Genomic DNA, 17296 nt, shown 5'->3' on the forward strand with positions numbered 1-17296 from the left:
TTGTATGAATTATGACCTGGGAAAACGGCTTTATTTGCTACATTTGTCATAATGAAATAATAAAATCCCAATTCATGTGTTTAGGAATGTGTTCCTAAAAACAAACGTATTCTTGGAAATTCCTGGAAATGTAATGAAAAGGAACTTGTATGCACCCAGCAGAAAGACGTCTGGCAGCTACCAAAATGTGGAAGATACAGAGCATGTATATGTGCCAAGTGTATCACGTCCAATCACAGGCACCTTAGTTGGGGAGGACGGGCTCGTGGTAACGACTGGAACGGAATCAGTGGAATGGTATTAAATACATCAAACACATGTTTTTCATGGTTTCCAGGTGTTTGATACCATTCCATTTGCTCTGTTCTGGCCATTATTATGATCCGTTCTCCCATTAGCAGCCTCCTGTGCGTCCCACCCAAAAGCATAGTATCACATTATCAGCTGTGGAAATGTCTCCTCTATGAAGGGCTGTAATGGAAGGAGAACGAAAGTCAACATGACACCGGGGTGAGATACACAACATAGATCAACTGCCTAATGCCGCTCACTCATCATGCTTGGTTTTAAGATATTTCCTGTTTGGTGCACTACGGGGAAATCTATGTCCTGACTCAGTGTTTAGAGCAAATGAGCACATAGTGACGGCCAACTGTGTGTGAGTCAGAGACGTGTATCTCTACGTAGCTCAATCTGTGTCTGTGTCCTGCCTGAAATCACACCAGATTTGTAAGAATAGGGGGATTGTTTTCGGCTGGTGCGGTGTCGGTGGGTACCAGTCAGAGCAGCGTGTAATGTGACCTAGTGAGGGTGAGGAGGGGAGTCGATGTTGTGGTTCTCCTGTGAAGAACGGGGTGGATCCTCTCCCTCTCAATATACCCAGGCTAAGGAGGCTGAGCCGTACATCTAAGAGACGGAGCAGAGCAGCTGGAGTACACACACACACACTACACACTACACACACTACACACACTCACAAAACACACCCGCACACACTCTAAACACACACTCGCATACAGAAACAGACAAACAGCAAGGCACACCGTCTGACACCGGCAGACATCTGAAGTGATTCTTGAGAGAAAGAGAGAGAGAGAGAGAGGACTTCACTTCCCAGACAGACATGCTGAGGGGGACAGCTCTCTGGGCTGGCCTGGTGGGACTGTATGTCATCGTCACCCAGTGTCCAGCCACCTGCCAGCTGAGCCAGGAAGACGCGGAGACCCTCATGGAGCTGCACAACAGTTATCGGGGCCAGGTGGTACCCAGTGCCACCTACATGCGTAAAGTGGTAAGGGCTGCGTGACTGGGGAGGATGGATGGGCAGCTATCTCTAGCTGCATCTGTTGTCTCCTGCAGGATGGGACATGTTCAGTCAGGGCACTGCATTAGCAGGTGTGGAAATGATGTGTTTGAACCCTTTGTGGTGATGAGCTTGTTGGATCCTGAGATTTCCTACTGTATGGCTGCAGGGATTGATGGAGTTCAGTCCGCTGTCTCCTGGTATGGTTAGCAGCTCTATTTCCTCTCATGGGGCTAATCTGTCGTATAATTGATCTTGAGTTGGTTGCAGGTGGAGGTAGATGCATAGCCTTCTTCTGGACAGGGAGTTTTTGATTGAGATTTATTTTGGTGTCATGCTGATAGCTGTTCATTATTAAATTATCTGTTTGATATTCAGCTTTAAAACTGTCTCGTATCAAAAACGAAACTCTGGCTGCATCTACAGTATCATCACCATCTACAGTATCATCACCATCTACAGTATCACCACCATCTACAGTATCACCACCATCTACAGTATCACCACCATCTACAGTATCCTCACCATCTACAGTATCATCACCATCTACAGTATCACCACCATCTACAGTATCACCACCATCTACAGTATCCTCACCATCTACAGTATCATCACCATCTACAGTATCATCACCATCTACAGTATCATCACCATCTACAGTATCACCACCATCTACAGTATCACCACCATCTACAGTATCATCACCATCTACAGTATCATCACCATCTACAGTATCATCACCATCTACAGTATCATCACCATCTACAGTATCACCACCATCTACAGTATCATCACCAACCACCATCTACAGTATCATCACCAACCACCATCTACAGTATCATCACCAACCACCATCTACAGTATCATCACCAACCACCATCTACAGTATCATCACCATCTACAGTATCACCACCATCTACAGTATCATCACCATCTACAGTATCACCACCATCTACAGTATCACCACCATCTACAGTATCACCACCATCTACAGTATCATCACCATCTACAGTATCACCACCATCTACAGTATCATCACCAACCACCATCTACAGTATCATCACCAACCACCATCTACAGTATCATCACCATCTACAGTATCATCACCATCTACAGTATCATCACCATCTACAGTATCATCACCAACCACCATCTACAGTATCACCACCATCTACAGTATCATCACCAACCACCATCTACAGTATCATCACCAACCACCATCTACAGTATCATCACCAACCACCATCTACAGTATCATCACCAACCACAGTATCATCACCATCTACAGTATCATCAACATCTACAGTATCACCATCTACAGTATCATCACCATCTACAGTATCATCACCATCTAGAAAATCATTGTTTTGCTGATCAAAAGTTGCTAGTGTAACGGATGTGAAATGGCTAGCTAGTTAGCGGGTACGCGCTAGTAGCGTTTCAATCAGTTACGTCACTTGCTCTGAAACCTATTAGTAGTGTTGCCCCTTGCTCTGCAAGGGCTGCGGCTTTTGTGGAGCGATGGGTAACGACGCTTCGTGGGTGTCAGTTGTTGTTGTGTGCAGAGGGTCCCTGGTTCGCGCCCGTATCGGGGCGAGGGGACGTACTAAAGTTATACTGTTACACTTGTAGTACAGAACACTTAGTACATAAATAATCACTCTTATTTTAGTCACTGAATCACAGTGCTGCAGAAGATGCATTATCCGTTATAAATCTTACCACACCAGGAATTTGACATAAAACAGGGCTTCTTCATTTAAATCTGAATATAACATTATAGAAGTCATCCAGAGACACACTTTTGTTGACCTCCTGAGTTACGGGAATTACTTTGTTGATAGAGCCTGTCTGTGCCTCAGTGCGAATGGGTGTTCAGAGTTGAGTCCAGTGTTGTGCAATGCATGGGAATGTGTGTGTGTGTGTGTTTGTGTGTGTGTGTGTGTGTGTGTGTGTGTGTGTGTGTGTGTGTGTGTGTGTGTGTGTGTGTGTGTGTGTGTGTGTGTGTGTGTGTGTGTGTGTGTGTGTGTGTGTGTGTGTGTGTGTGTGTGTGTGTGTGTGTGTGTGCGTGTGTGCGTGCGTGCGTGCCTGCATGCGTGGGTGGGTGTATACTATGTAATGTGTTTGCTTAAGTTGCTATCTGCCATTGACTGGTTCCAGGGACGTCTCTGCCTGTCTCTGTGGTTTGATGGACACCTCACTGGGGCCATTTTCATATTTCATGTTCATGCCTGTTTCAGTAAACAGGACTGAGAATCCAGAGTGAACGGGTTCAGAACATTACAGAACTAATGGGATTGGACTGGAATCATGTGTCATGACCAGCAAATCCACAGCATTCTGAATATGTATCTGAGAAATTCATTTTATTTCTTTATTTTTATTCTGGAAGCTTCAATCGAATTTTAATGGAGGCTTCAAAACATAACCATATTGTATGTAATTGGCTACTATGTGTTTCTATGTCACTACTTGGTGATTACTTGACTGTGTCAGACTTGATTTGCCTTAATGAAAAATTGATCAGGCCCTACAAGAAATGTCCATGAATTATAATCCACATAATAATTTGAAAATTCCTATTGCTGCAGGATTATTTGATTGCTGTAGAAAACTGGCTCAAATTAAGATCCCACATGTGTAACACTGCCCAGATGGTCTGGATGACGTCTCTGTTATCTCAGGCAGAGGCACAGCAATGATGTACAGTACAGCTCTGTTTGTTAAAGCACAGAGAGGAGGACATCTGATGTCCTGAGGCTAGGACGCAAGATGTTGTGGAATTTCAACTAGCATCCTTCAATACAAGTGTTTGTTTGTGACTGGACAAATAAACTGAACTTCACATGACTCCACACTGGACCTCTCTGTCTGGACAGTTCACAATACAAAAAAAACATATGCATTCGTACGAGATTGCATCTCTGCATTTCTTTGAAACAAATGATCACCATAACAATGATCAATCTCAGTCAAGATCAGTCCTTATCTGCCAAGTGTGATCACGTCCTCTTGTTCTGTCATTCCAATAGTTGAAGACGAATTGGACTGAAATGATCAGATAACATTCCTCAACCACTGATACACATATTACCGAAAGGTTCCTTATAGGTTCCTTAGTAGAGGTTTGATTTAATAAGGAAGAATAATAGTTTACATGGGAATGTTGGTGTGACTAATATAATCTAATATACAGTATAGTGTAATGTAATCTAATGTACAGTATATTGTAATGTAATCTAATGTATAGTGTAATGTAATCTAATGTACAGTACAGTGTAATGTAATCTAATGTATAGTGTAATATAATCTAATGTACAGTACAGTGTAATGTAATCTAATGTACAGTATATTGTAATATAATCTAATGTATAGTGTAATGTAATCTAATGTACAGTACAGTGTAATGTAATCTAATGTACAGTATATTGTAATGTAATCTAATGTATAGTGTAATGTAATCTAATGTATAGTGTAATATAATATAATGTACAGTACAGTGTAATGTAATCTAATGTACAGTACAGGGTAATGTAATCTAATGTACAGTACAGTGTAATGTAATCTAATGTACAGTACAGTGTAATGTCATCTAATGCAGAGTATATTGTAATGTAATCTAATGTACAGTACAGTGTAATGTAATCTAATGTACAGTATATTGTAATGTAATCTAATGTACAGTATAGTGTAATATAATCTAATGTATAGTGTAATGTAATCTAATGTACAGTACAGTGTAATGTAATCTAATGTACAGTATATTGTAATGTAATCTAATGTATAGTGTAATGTAATCTAATGTATAGTGTAATATAATCTAATGTACAATACAGTGTAATGTAATCTAATGTATATTGTAATGTAATCTAATGTACAGTACAGTGTAATGTAATCTAATGTACAGTACAGTGTAATGTAATCTAATGTACAGTATAGTGTAATGTAATCTAATGTACAGTACAGTGTAACGTAATCTAATGTACAGTATAGTGTAATTTAATGTATATTGTAATGTAATCTAATGTACAGTACAGTGTAATGTAATCTAATGTACAGTACAGTGTAATGTAATCTAATGTATATTGTAATGTAATCTAATGTACAGTATATTGTAATGCAATCTAATGTACAGTACAGTGTAATGTAATCTAATGTACAGTACAGTGTCATGTAATCTAATGTACAGTACAGTGTAATGTAATCTAATGTACAGTACAGTGTAATGTAATCTAATGTATATTGTAATGTAATCTAATGTACAGTATATTGTAATGTAATCTAATGTACAGTACAGTGTAATGTAATCTAATGTACAGTATATTGTAATGTAATCTAATGTATATTGTAATGTAATCTAATGTACAGTACAGTGTAATGTAATCTAATGTACAGTACAGTGTAATGTAATCTAATGTATATTGTAATGTAATCTAATGTACAGTATATTGTAATGTAATCTAATGTATATTGTAATGTAATCTAATGTACAGTACAGTGTAATGTAATCTAATGTACAGTACAGTGTAATGTAATCTAATGTATATTGTAATGTAATCTAATGTACAGTATATTGTAATGTAATCTAATGTACAGTACAGTGTAATGTAATCTAATGTATATTGTAATGTAATCTAATGTACAGTATAGTTTCAAGGCGATAAAGAACATTTTCTACATAGATAATCATTGTCTGTCTTCAGGACTCTGGCCAATTTTAGTATAACCCTCCCTTATTGGTTTACAATACTAACGTTTCCATAGTGAATAATGAAATTCCTCTTGCTACAGGCAGTATTAAAATAAAATACCATCATCATCTGGCCAGGTCAGGAATAACTACCACAAGGTTAGTGTGGCACAATACATAAATAAATAGCTATATTTAAAAAATCAATCAGCATTACAGTGTCTGTATCTACAGATATGATCAGATATATACCTCTTGTAATACCATCTGTTAGTGCTGTGCTATCTATATCAAACCTGTACTACTGATATTTAGACTGGGGGAAGAGCACAGGCCATAGTGGATGCTATTAGAATACACATAGTGTTCACTATCCTCTTTAGAATCTGGACAATAGAATGTGAGTTTAGTAACTTACTTACAATGTGGTGGATATGGTGAATAGTATGATTCATATTAATACAGTATAGTATTGAAACACTAATATAAGAGAGTTGTCCAGTGGGCTACATACACAGAGTTCTGTTATGGTCCTCAATGTTGGTTAATGTCTCCCCCTGTCTCTCATTCTGCAGCACTACATCTACAGTATACAGGTTATCAGGCAGATTACTTGTAGTCTAATACAATAATATGCCATTTAGCAAATGCTTTTATCCAGAGTGACTTACAGTGATTCGTGCATACATTTTAAGAACGTGTGGGCCCGGGAATCAAACCCACCATCCTGCCATTCCAACTAATCTACTGAGGACCACTGATGGTAATGTGACAGTTTGTCTCTTTATCCCTGCAGAAATGGGATGAGAAGCTAAAGATCCTAGCTGAGGGCTACGCTGTGAAGTGTACGTGGGAACAGAACCCGGATCTAGAGTTGCTGAACACGGGAGAGAACCTGTTTGTGTCCAATGAGCCCTTGGACCTCAACATGACCATGGAGGAGTGGTTCTTGGAGCACCTAGACTACGACTACAACGACAACAGTTGCCAGGACGACAAGATGTGTGGACACTACACTCAGGTGAGAGACCCAGAAAGAGAGATGCTAGACAATGTCACTGAATTGGTAGAATTAGACTTCTGATAACCTGAGACAGTACTATAACTGTAACAGGTTGAATGTTCCTTGGTGCGCTTCCTCCTGTGTGTATAACCCCTGTGATGGTGCGGGATGATGATGATGATGATGATGATGGTGACGATGAAGACATTGTAAATTGATCAGACTGATGGGGGTGTTTCAGATGGTTTGGGCGGACTCTCACTCTGTGGGCTGTGCTGCTCATCGCTGTGACACCATGGAGGGGCTGTCCTCCGAGAAAGTTACCTTCCTGGTCTGCAATTATTACCCAAAGTAAGTATGGTACCAAAGAACATGTACAACTTTACACACTTATATCCTATTTCCACACTTAGACGATGTCTAAGAATACATCAATTAACATGATTAATCCTTACAATTGCATTTCACTGATTGCGTTAGGGTTAGAGTTAGGGGTTGTGGTTAGGGTTAGAGTTAGGGGTTGTGGTTAGGGTTAGTGTTAGTGTTAGGGTTCGCGTTAGGTTTGGTCCCTGACTTACAGCCCTGACTGAGTGACCATTGACTTGTGTTTCATGTAAATTTCAGAGGTAAGTTTAAGGACGAGAAACCCTATGAGGAAGGTGAATGGTGCTCCAAGTGCCCAGACAACGTGCCACGATGTGACCAGAACCTCTGTGGTAAGAATTCAGCACCTATCAATCACACTACGTTCCCCCCCTCCATTTAATTCACAGCACTATCTCGCTCCTGTGTCAAACTTCATCCTCTCCAACCTGACCTCAGTATCCAGCCAATTGTGGTTGATCATGATATCCCCTCTTTGTGGAGATAGATTGACTGCTATGGACTAGTGACCCTGTAATCAGTTTGTAAGACGTAGCTCTAGATTTCTCATCACTGTTTTCTCATCAAAGCTTATTAAAGATCAGTGATACTATCAAGGGCAGTGTGCGGTTTCCTTTTTCCCCTCATTGTCCAGTTGTTACAAAGCACCGGCAAAAAGATTGCTCAGATGTACGAGTGCCTTTTGAATTTTCATCACTGTTTCCCCCAGTGCCTGATGCCCCCGAGCCTTCAGAGGAGCCTGATGTTGAGGAGCCTGATGCCCCCGAGCCTTCAGATGAGCCTGATGTTGAGGAGCCTGTTGCCCCCAAGCCTTCAGAAGAGACTGATGTTGAGGAGCCTGATGCCCCCGATCCTTCAGAGGAGCCTGATGTTGAGAAGGAGACCACAGAGAGCTCTACCCCACACACAGCCACCGCCACAGAGCCTGGGTATGAGGAGGAGGGGGACGAGACAGGCACGCAGCCTGGGGACGAGGAGGACGGGGAGGAGACAGGCACGCAGCCTGGGGATGAGGAGGACGGGGAGGAGACAGGCACGCAGCCTGGGGATGAGGAGGACGAGGAGGAGACAGGCACGGAGCCTGGGGACGAGGAGGAAAAGGAGGAGTGGGAGGGGGAGGAGAGAGCAGCGGAGAGGGAGAAGGAGAGGACTAGGAACCAACCTCCGGCCAATGCAGGAAGGATCACTACCCCCCTACTTCTTGTTACCAGCCTAATGGCTTTACTCTCACCAGGATTGTGAGGGAAGGTATGAGAGTAAGGCATGACACACATACACATACACTATCTGGAACTGAACTGGACATTGCTGGAAGTTGAATTACATTGTGCTATAACCATGTCTATAGCATAGGGATTTGTTGATGGTTATTTTGTTATTATTTGCTCGCTAGTAATTACAGTTGCTAGTTTAACATATGCCTTCTTAGCAATAGCAATAAGCACACAACACACAGTAGTTAACAATGTATTATAACAGTTGTATAATAACAGTTACCACCTGTTACAAATGTAACAGCAATACATTTTCTTAAAGCAAGGCACATCCTCTATATGGATGTGATTCGTAAACCTAAAGGAGCATAACTACTGTCAATATTGAATATTTCTGTAAATGTCTGTATATAGAGTATAATAAATATTGTTTCTTCTACTTGTTGTGTCTCAACATTTCCATGTTCTACACCGTTGTCTGGACTGGGAATACGTGTTTGACCTTTGACCACAAAGGATGGGGGAAAAACTGAGCAGAAAGAGAGTATGGATAGGAATGGGATGGTATAGTGGCTGGGGAGAACATGCTAAGACATGTTAACAAAAGGTTTACACCTGGCGAGAACATGTTAAGACATGTAAACAAAAGGTTTACACCTGGCGAGAACATGTTAAGACATGTAAACAAAAGGTTTACACCTGGCGAGAACATGTTAAGACATGTTAACAAAAGGTTTACACCTGGCGAGAACATGTTAAGACATGTAAACAAAAGGTTTACACCTGGCGAGAACATGTTAAGACATGTTAACAAAAGGTTTACACCTGGCGAGAACATGTTAAGACATGTAAACAAAAGGTTTACACCTGGCGAGAACATGTTAAGACATGTTAACAAAAGGTTTACACCTGGCGAGAACATGTTAAGACATGTAAACAAAAGGTTTACACCTGGCGAGAACATGTTAAGACATGTTAACAAAAGGTTTACACCTGAGGAGAACATATTAAAAGGTTGATAGCTGGGGAGAAAAGAGAAAAAACTAAACAGATCTATCACAGTCTGGGCTGAGTCAGCAGCACAACTGAAATATTAATTCACCACTTCTCTGTGAGGCTATTTCTGGAGGAGCATTTAGACACTCAGCCCTCCACAGCGTTCACAGGGAAATTAGATTTAGTCGAGGGGGAGGTGGGCCGGGCTCCCCATTCGGTACCCAGAACTGAAGGACTTTTTCTTTCTGTCTCTGGGTTTATATTTTATAATTGCAATTTTAAAGCTGGAATCCATAGCGGTGAAACTTCCACATCTGTTCTATCCCCAAGCCATAAGACTGCTGAACAATTAATAAAATGGCCACCGGACTATTACATTGACACCCCCCCCTCCATTTGTTTTGTTCATTGCTGCTACTTGCTGTTTATTATCTATGCATAGTCACTTCACCCCTACCTACGTGTTCAAATTACCTCAACTAGCCTGTACCCCCGCACACTGACTCGGTACCAGTACCCCCCGTATATAGTCTCTACACTGACTCGGTACCGGTACCCCCTGTATATAGTCTCCGCACTGACTCGGTACCGGTCCCCCTGTATATAGTCTCCACACTGACTCGGTACCAGTACCCCCTGTATATAGTCTCCACACTGACTCTGTACCGGTACCCCCTGTATATAGTCTCCACACTGACTCGGTACCGGTACCCCCTGTATATAGTCTCCACACTGACTCTGTACCAGTACCCCCCGTATATAGTCTCCACACTGACTCGGTACCGGTACCCCCTGTATATAGCCTCCTTATTGTTATGTCATTGTGTTACTTTTTATAATTTTTTAGTTTGGACTTCAGTTTATTTGGTAAATATTTTCTTAACTCTTCTTGAACTGCACTGTTGGTTAAGGGCTTGTAAGTAAGCATTTCACGGTAAGGTCTACACATGTTGTATTTGGCGCATGTGACAAATAAAGTTTGATTTGATTTGATATTACAATAACAAAGATGTTACTTCAAACAAAGAATACCATTTTTTCCACTTGGACATCATTGCACGCACAATAGAACAGTAGAGAATAACTTTTAGAGTAGAGCAGTACTTAATTTATCCCAAATTGGGAAATTGTTTTATCACTCAGCGTCATTAGTAAATGACAAAGACCTGTATGAACAAAAGCACATGATAAAAAACACATAATAAGACTTAATAGCAATAAAAGATAGAGACCTGGGCCCATATCCACGAAGCATCTCAGAAAAGGCCTTAGTAGGAATCATTTATTTATTTATTTTTTACTCAAAGCTTAGAGTTTTTAGGATGATGTTAAGACACTGCCCAGACAAAATCTGAGCCAGGAGTAAAATCAACTCATAAAAGTGTATCTCAGCTGGTAATCACGACAGTTTGAAGTACCGCAAAGGAAAGATAGTCAATTAAGATTAATTCAGATGAATTCTTATGGCTGTTAAATGCGGAATTTTGACAATATTACCGTGGTATAAACACACTAATCACTCCCGTTTAACAACTCTAAATCGCTTTAGCACAGTAGGCATCAACCCACTTGCCGAAAATGTTGCATACCACGTTGCACACAAGTATTGAAAAGTCTATCATTTTCATCGAACACACTCAAAGTTACATAAGCCCTATGTGTCTTCATTTGCCCAATTTATGGGCGTGCCAAATTTAGGCATATTTTTTAACAACATGATGTTGCGTTCCAGATAACATGATGTGCAGTAGGTTAAATAATCAAAAGAAAAACGTGTTTATTTATTATCCTATCCTGATCTGCCCTTCAGTCCTGAGTTGCCCTTCAGTCCTGAGCTGCCTTTCAGTCCTGAGCTGCCCTTCAGTCCTGAGCTGCCCTTCAGTCCTGAGCTGCCCTTCAGTCCTGAGCTGCCCTTCAGTCCTGAGCTGCCCTTCAGTCCTGAGCTGCCCTTCAGTCCTGAACTGCCCTTCAGTCCTGAGCTGCCTTTCAGTCTTGAGCTGCCCTTCAGTCTTGAGCTGCCCTTCAGTCCTGAGCTGCCCTTCAGTCCTGAGCTGCCCTTCAGTCCTGAGCTGCCTTTCAGTCCTGAGCTGCCCTTCAGTCCTGAGCTGCCCTTCAGTCCTGAGCTGCCCTTCAGTCCTGAGCTGCCCTTCAGTCCTGAGCTGCCCCTCAGTGTGTGGCATTACAGTGCTGTGGAGTACAGTAGGTGTGGCATTACAGTACTGTAGAGAGGGTGTGTAGCATTGTCCATGATCATGTGTGTTTTAGCTTGCAGTCTTGTTAATGTCCTCCTTGGCTAAGTTTCCTTTCCAGCACACAATGGCATAGCTCAACACCAGTGGAGATTGCTGAGGGGAGAACGGCTCACAATAATGGCTGGAACGGAGCAAATGGAATGGCATCAAACACCTGGAAACCATGTGTTTGATTTTATACCATTCCACTGATTCTGCTCCAGTCATTACCATGAGCTGTCCTCCCCAATTAAGGTGCCACCAACCTCCTGTGCTCAACACACTGCACTTTTCATTTTCCATTGGTTTGTCTTGTCTTCCATCACACCTGGTTCCAATTCCATCAATTACATGTTGTGTATTTAACCCTCTGTTCCCCCTCATGTCCTTGTCGGTAATTGTTTCTTGTAGTGCTTATGAAACGGTATGCTGGTATTTACCGGGTTTTGTTTGACCCGTTTATTGTATTGATTCTGTTTACTGTGGTTTATGGTTATTAAACTCAACCGTTGTAAATTAGTTTCCGCTCTCCTGCGCCTGACTTCTCTGCCGCCAGCAGCATCGCATTACATAACTGTGAACCTTTTTTGTGGGATACACAAGGCAATTCTAGGTCTTGTGGCATATATTGGTTAAACTATCCCCATTTCAAGGGAATTGCAACCCTCTGCATGCACAACATGAGCCAAGGACTACATGCTTTCTGGTAAGTTTTGATTACAATACTGGGTGGGGTGAATGTTTTATGACATACATCATTTTTTTGTTAACTAGTAAATAGTAACCTACTGCAGTGTGTTTAAACCATTTCTAACATGTTAACAATTTCTGCTAGTTAGTGTTTGTGTCACGCTGGTTTGAATGATTCGGGAGACAGGCATAGGAATGTGTAATAAAAAAAATAATTAAGCCCCAAATTAAGGCGTGCCGTGTAAAGGCACGGTGACGAAGACCAAACAAACAGGTAACAAAAACACAGGGTTGAAACCCAAACAAAAGAGCGAGGAATAAATAACACTAACACCGGGGACAAAGATTGTACTTTTTGGAGAAATGTCCTCTTGTTCTGATGAAACAAAAATAGAACTGTTTGGCCATAATGACCATCGTTATGCTTGGAGGAAAAAAGGGGCGGCTTGCAATCCGAAGAACACCATCCCAACAGTGAAGCATGGGGGTGGCAGCATCATGTTGTGGGGGTGCTTTGCTGCAGGAGGGACTGGTGCACTTCACAAAATAGATGGCATCATGAGGGAGGAAAATTATGTGGATTTATTGAAGCAACATCTCAAGACATCAGTCAGGAAGTTAAAGCTTGCTCACAAATGGGTTTTCCAAATGGACAATGACCCCACGTATACTTCCAAAGTTGTGGATAGATGGCTTAAGGACAACAAAGTCAAGGTATTGGAGTGTCCATCACAAAGCCCTGACCTCAATCCTATAGAAAATGTGTGGGCAGAACTGAAAAAGTGTGCGCGAGCAAGGAAGCCTGACTCAGTTACACCAGCTCTGTCTGGAGGAATGGGCCAAAATTCACCCAACTTATTGTGGGAAGCTTGTGGAAGCCTACCCGAAACGTTTGACCCAAGTTAAACAATGCTACCAAATAATAATTGAGTGTATGTAAACTTCTGACCCACTGGGAATGCGATGAAAGAAATAAAAGCTGAAATAAGTCATTCTTTCTACTATTATTCTGATATTTCACATTCTTAAAATAAAGTTGTGATGCAAACTGACCTAAGACAGGGAATTTTTCCAAGGATTAAATGTCAGGAATTGTGAAAAACTGAGTTTAAATGTATTAGGCTAAGGTTTATGTAAACTTCCGACTTCAACTGTACATGTTGGACCCCAAGTATGCTGGCAAGAGCATCCTGTCTGGTGCAGAGATCAACAAGGCCTATGGCGTCATCACTACCGTGTCTCGCCCCCTTGGCCTGGATGAGGGCAAGGCTCTTGGCAGTCTGGCGAAGTACACTTCCAAGCAAGGGCTTTGGGATGGAGATGCAATACGGAAGTCGTGCCAACATGTCTCATCAGCCATCTGGTGGAAGGGACTTTGTGGATCTGAGATTCTTTCCCCTGTTGCCTCCATCATCCTTCAAATCCCACCAACATCAGCCGCCTCAGAGCGCAACTGGTCCTTGTTTGGGAACACACACACCAAGCACACAACAGGCTGACCAATGCAAGGCTTTAAAAATTGGTGGCCACCCGGGCAAATTTGAGGCTTTTTGAGCCTGACAACGAGCCATCGTCAACAAGGTTGGAAAGTGACAATGAAGAGGAGGCCTCAGAGTCTGATGTTCAAGAGGTGGACATTGAGGAGGTCCAGGGAGAAGACATGGAAGCCTGAGAGGAAGAGAACCAAAGCTTTAGTTTCTAGACTATCATTTAACAGATGTATGTTGAAAATGTTTTTGGGAGATGCGATGGATCATTGGGGGATCATTCAATATTCCCTTTCTTTTGTTGTTCAGTGAAATCATCCCATGTGAAGAGTCAAATCATTTGATTAAAGTTGAATTCGTAACTAAATTGTGTTTTTTATTTCTATTGGAAGGATTTAATCATTTGCAATTATGTCTACTTATGATAAAGTAAAAGGTTTCCATTTCTGTCTCCGTATGATATGGTAAATATATCCAATGCAAAAAACATCTACATTTAAATGGTATTAATATTAATTCCCATATATTCCCGTTAATTCGCATATATTGCTGTTAATTCCCACGGAAAGTTTCCACCTCTGAATATTCTCCAAAATGTGCAACCCTACACACATGATCCTCTGTCACGTTTGAAAAACAGAACAAAAAACAATAGCACATGTGCCTGGGGTGACCAGTGGTGCTGTTCCATCTTATGTGGATCTCATCTTTAAGAGACCAGGCACTGAAATGTCACATTACATCACAATGCATGACTTTCTCCCGGTAATAGGATGTGAAATGTTTTGGGTTTCTCCCATCACTGACATTAACAGGAAACCAACCCTGTCAGTTGTTAAAGTGAGCGTCTATACTGTATTAATGGGTGTGTGCACAGGGACTTTAATGAATCATAATCAAAGAGAGAGAGAGAGATAGATATTCTCGGTGGGATACAGTAGCTAATTCTACAACACTGACTGCACCACCTGGACAGGGGAATACCACGCACACTTAAACTACCACACAGAACGCCTCTACGCCAAAATTTACATATGAAATATACCTGGAGATATTAATACAGACAGACAACAGTAGTGGATGCAGAGAGCCCTAGTGACCGAAAAACAGAGCAAGCTTTGTGAGAGGGGACAGCAGGACAGCCCCTGCTGACTATAGCTGAGGCTGGGAGGGAGGAGGATCTGTGAGAGAGGAGGATCTGTGAGAGAGGAGGATCTGTGAGAGAGGAGGATCTGTGAGAGAGGAGGATCTGGGAGGGAGGAGGATCTGTGAGACAGGGGGATCTGTGAGAGAGGAGTATCTGGGAGGGAGGAGGATCTGTGAGAGAGGAGTATCTGGGAGGGAGGAGTATCTGGGAGGGAGGAGGATCTGTGAGAGAGGAGGATCTGGGAGGGAGGAGGATCTGTGAGAGAGGAGGATCTGTGAGAGAGGAGGATCTGTGAGAGAGGAGGATCTGTGAGAGAGGAGCATCTGTGAGAGAGGAGGATCTGTGAGGGAAGAGGATCTGGGAGGGAGGAGGATCTGGGAGAGAGGAGGAGCTGTGAGGGAGGAGGAGCTGTGAGGGAGGAGGATCTGGGAGGGAGGAGGATCTGGGAGGGAGGAAGATCTGTGAGAGAGGAGGATCTGTGAGAGAGGAGGAGCTGGGAGGGAGGAGGATCTGTGAGAGAGGAGGATCTGTGAGAGAGGAGGATCTGTGAGAGAGGAGGAGCTGGGAGGGAGGAGGATCTGTGAGAGAGGAGGATCTGTGAGAGAGGAGGATCTGTGAGAGAGGAGGATCTGTGAGAGAGGAGGATCTGTGAGAGAGGAGGAGCTGTGAGCGAGGAGGATCTGGGAGCGAGGAGGATCTGGGAGAGAGGAGGATCTGTGAGAGAGGAGGAGCTGGGAGGGAGGAGGATGTGTGAGAGAGGAGGATCTGTGAGAGAGGAGGATCTGGGGGAGAGGAGGATCTGTGAGAGAGGAGGAGCTGGGAGGGAGGAGGATGTGTGAGAGAGGAGGAGCTGGGAGGGAGGAGGATCTGTGAGAGAGGAGGATCTGGGAGGGAGGAGGATCTGTGAGAGAGGAGCTGGGAGGGAGGAGGAGCTGTGAGAGAGGAGCTGGGAGGGAGGACGTAATTGTAGATGACATGAACTAGTGTGATGACCGTTTTGAGTTTTGTGTCTAGAGTTTTGAAAAATGACCACAAGGTTCTCAAATTAGTGCCAAAGTAATTGTAAAAAACTGTAACAGACTTGATAAAAAATAAAGAAAACACACCGACAAACCGACACACACACACACACACCAGTGTTGCCCTCTCTATGCATTTGGTAGCGGTGCACCGCCACTGCAAACTGAACTCCTAGGGGTGTGAGTCAGTGAAGGAATGTGTGGATCTGTCTGTTTATGCCTTTCTCTCCTTGGAGTTTACATTGTAAACTCCTTAACCATCGTTAATGTTTCTTACATTATCCCCCCTCCTCCTGTACACATTATTAAACCCGACAACTCTGTTCAATAATTAACACAATTCCCCAGCATTCCAAACACAAATCGTTGTCAAGGGTTGGCTACTTGAATGCATAAACATGAGAGTGAGAGGTTTGTTTGCTGACACTCTTCCCTTATACCTTAAACCTACACAATGACACTTTGATATGGGACTACTCCTTGACATCAATCTAGTAAATATATTTATAAAGCCCTTTTTTCATGGTCACAAAGTCACAATGTCACAAAGTGCTTATACAGAAACCCAGCACATAAACTCAAAAGTGCAAGCAATGTGGCTAGAAAAAACTCCCTAGAAAAGCAGGAACATGGAAAAAACCTAGAGAGGAACCAGGCTCTGAGGGGGGGGTCCTCTTCTGGCTGTGCCAGGGGGAGACTTTAGGAGTACATGGCCATTAAGACTAGATCCTTCTTCAAGATGTTCAAATGTTCATAGATGACCAGCAGGGTCAAATAATTATCACATTGGTTGTAGAGGGTGCAGCAGGTCAGCACCTCAGGAGTAAATGTCAGTTGAGTTCGTAGCCAAACATTCAGAGGTCGAGAGAGAGGTCGAGAGAGAGGTCGAGAGAGAGAGAGAGAGGTCGAGAGAGAGGTCGAGAGAGGTCGAGAGAGAGAGAGAGAGAGAGAGAGAGAGAGAGGTAGAGAGAAAATGAACAACAATGACAAATGGTTTGATAAAGAATGCAAAAATCTAAGAAATAAATTGAGAAACCTGTCCAACCAAAAACATAGAGACCCGGAAAACCTGAGTCTACGCCTTCACTATAGTGAATCACTAAAACAATACAGAAATACACTACGGAAAAAG

The 17296-nt window shown here is 42.5% G+C and overlaps 1 protein-coding gene across 1 annotated transcript; it reads left to right on the forward strand.

Annotated features, from left to right (window-relative positions):
* The first annotated feature begins 807 nt into the window (after positions 1-807).
* LOC129861253 (peptidase inhibitor 16-like) lies at positions 808-9033 on the forward strand. Its single transcript, XM_055932500.1, has 5 exons — positions 808-1291; positions 6790-7014; positions 7238-7347; positions 7621-7712; positions 8090-9033. Exons 1-5 carry the CDS (start codon positions 1124-1126, stop codon positions 8620-8622), a joined length of 1128 nt encoding a protein of 375 aa, XP_055788475.1. The 5' UTR covers positions 808-1123; the 3' UTR covers positions 8623-9033.
* Positions 9034-17296: the final 8263 nt, after the last annotated feature.

This window comes from Salvelinus fontinalis, chromosome 8 (genome assembly GCF_029448725.1).
Source record: "Salvelinus fontinalis isolate EN_2023a chromosome 8, ASM2944872v1, whole genome shotgun sequence".
Lineage (NCBI taxonomy): Eukaryota > Metazoa > Chordata > Actinopteri > Salmoniformes > Salmonidae > Salvelinus > Salvelinus fontinalis.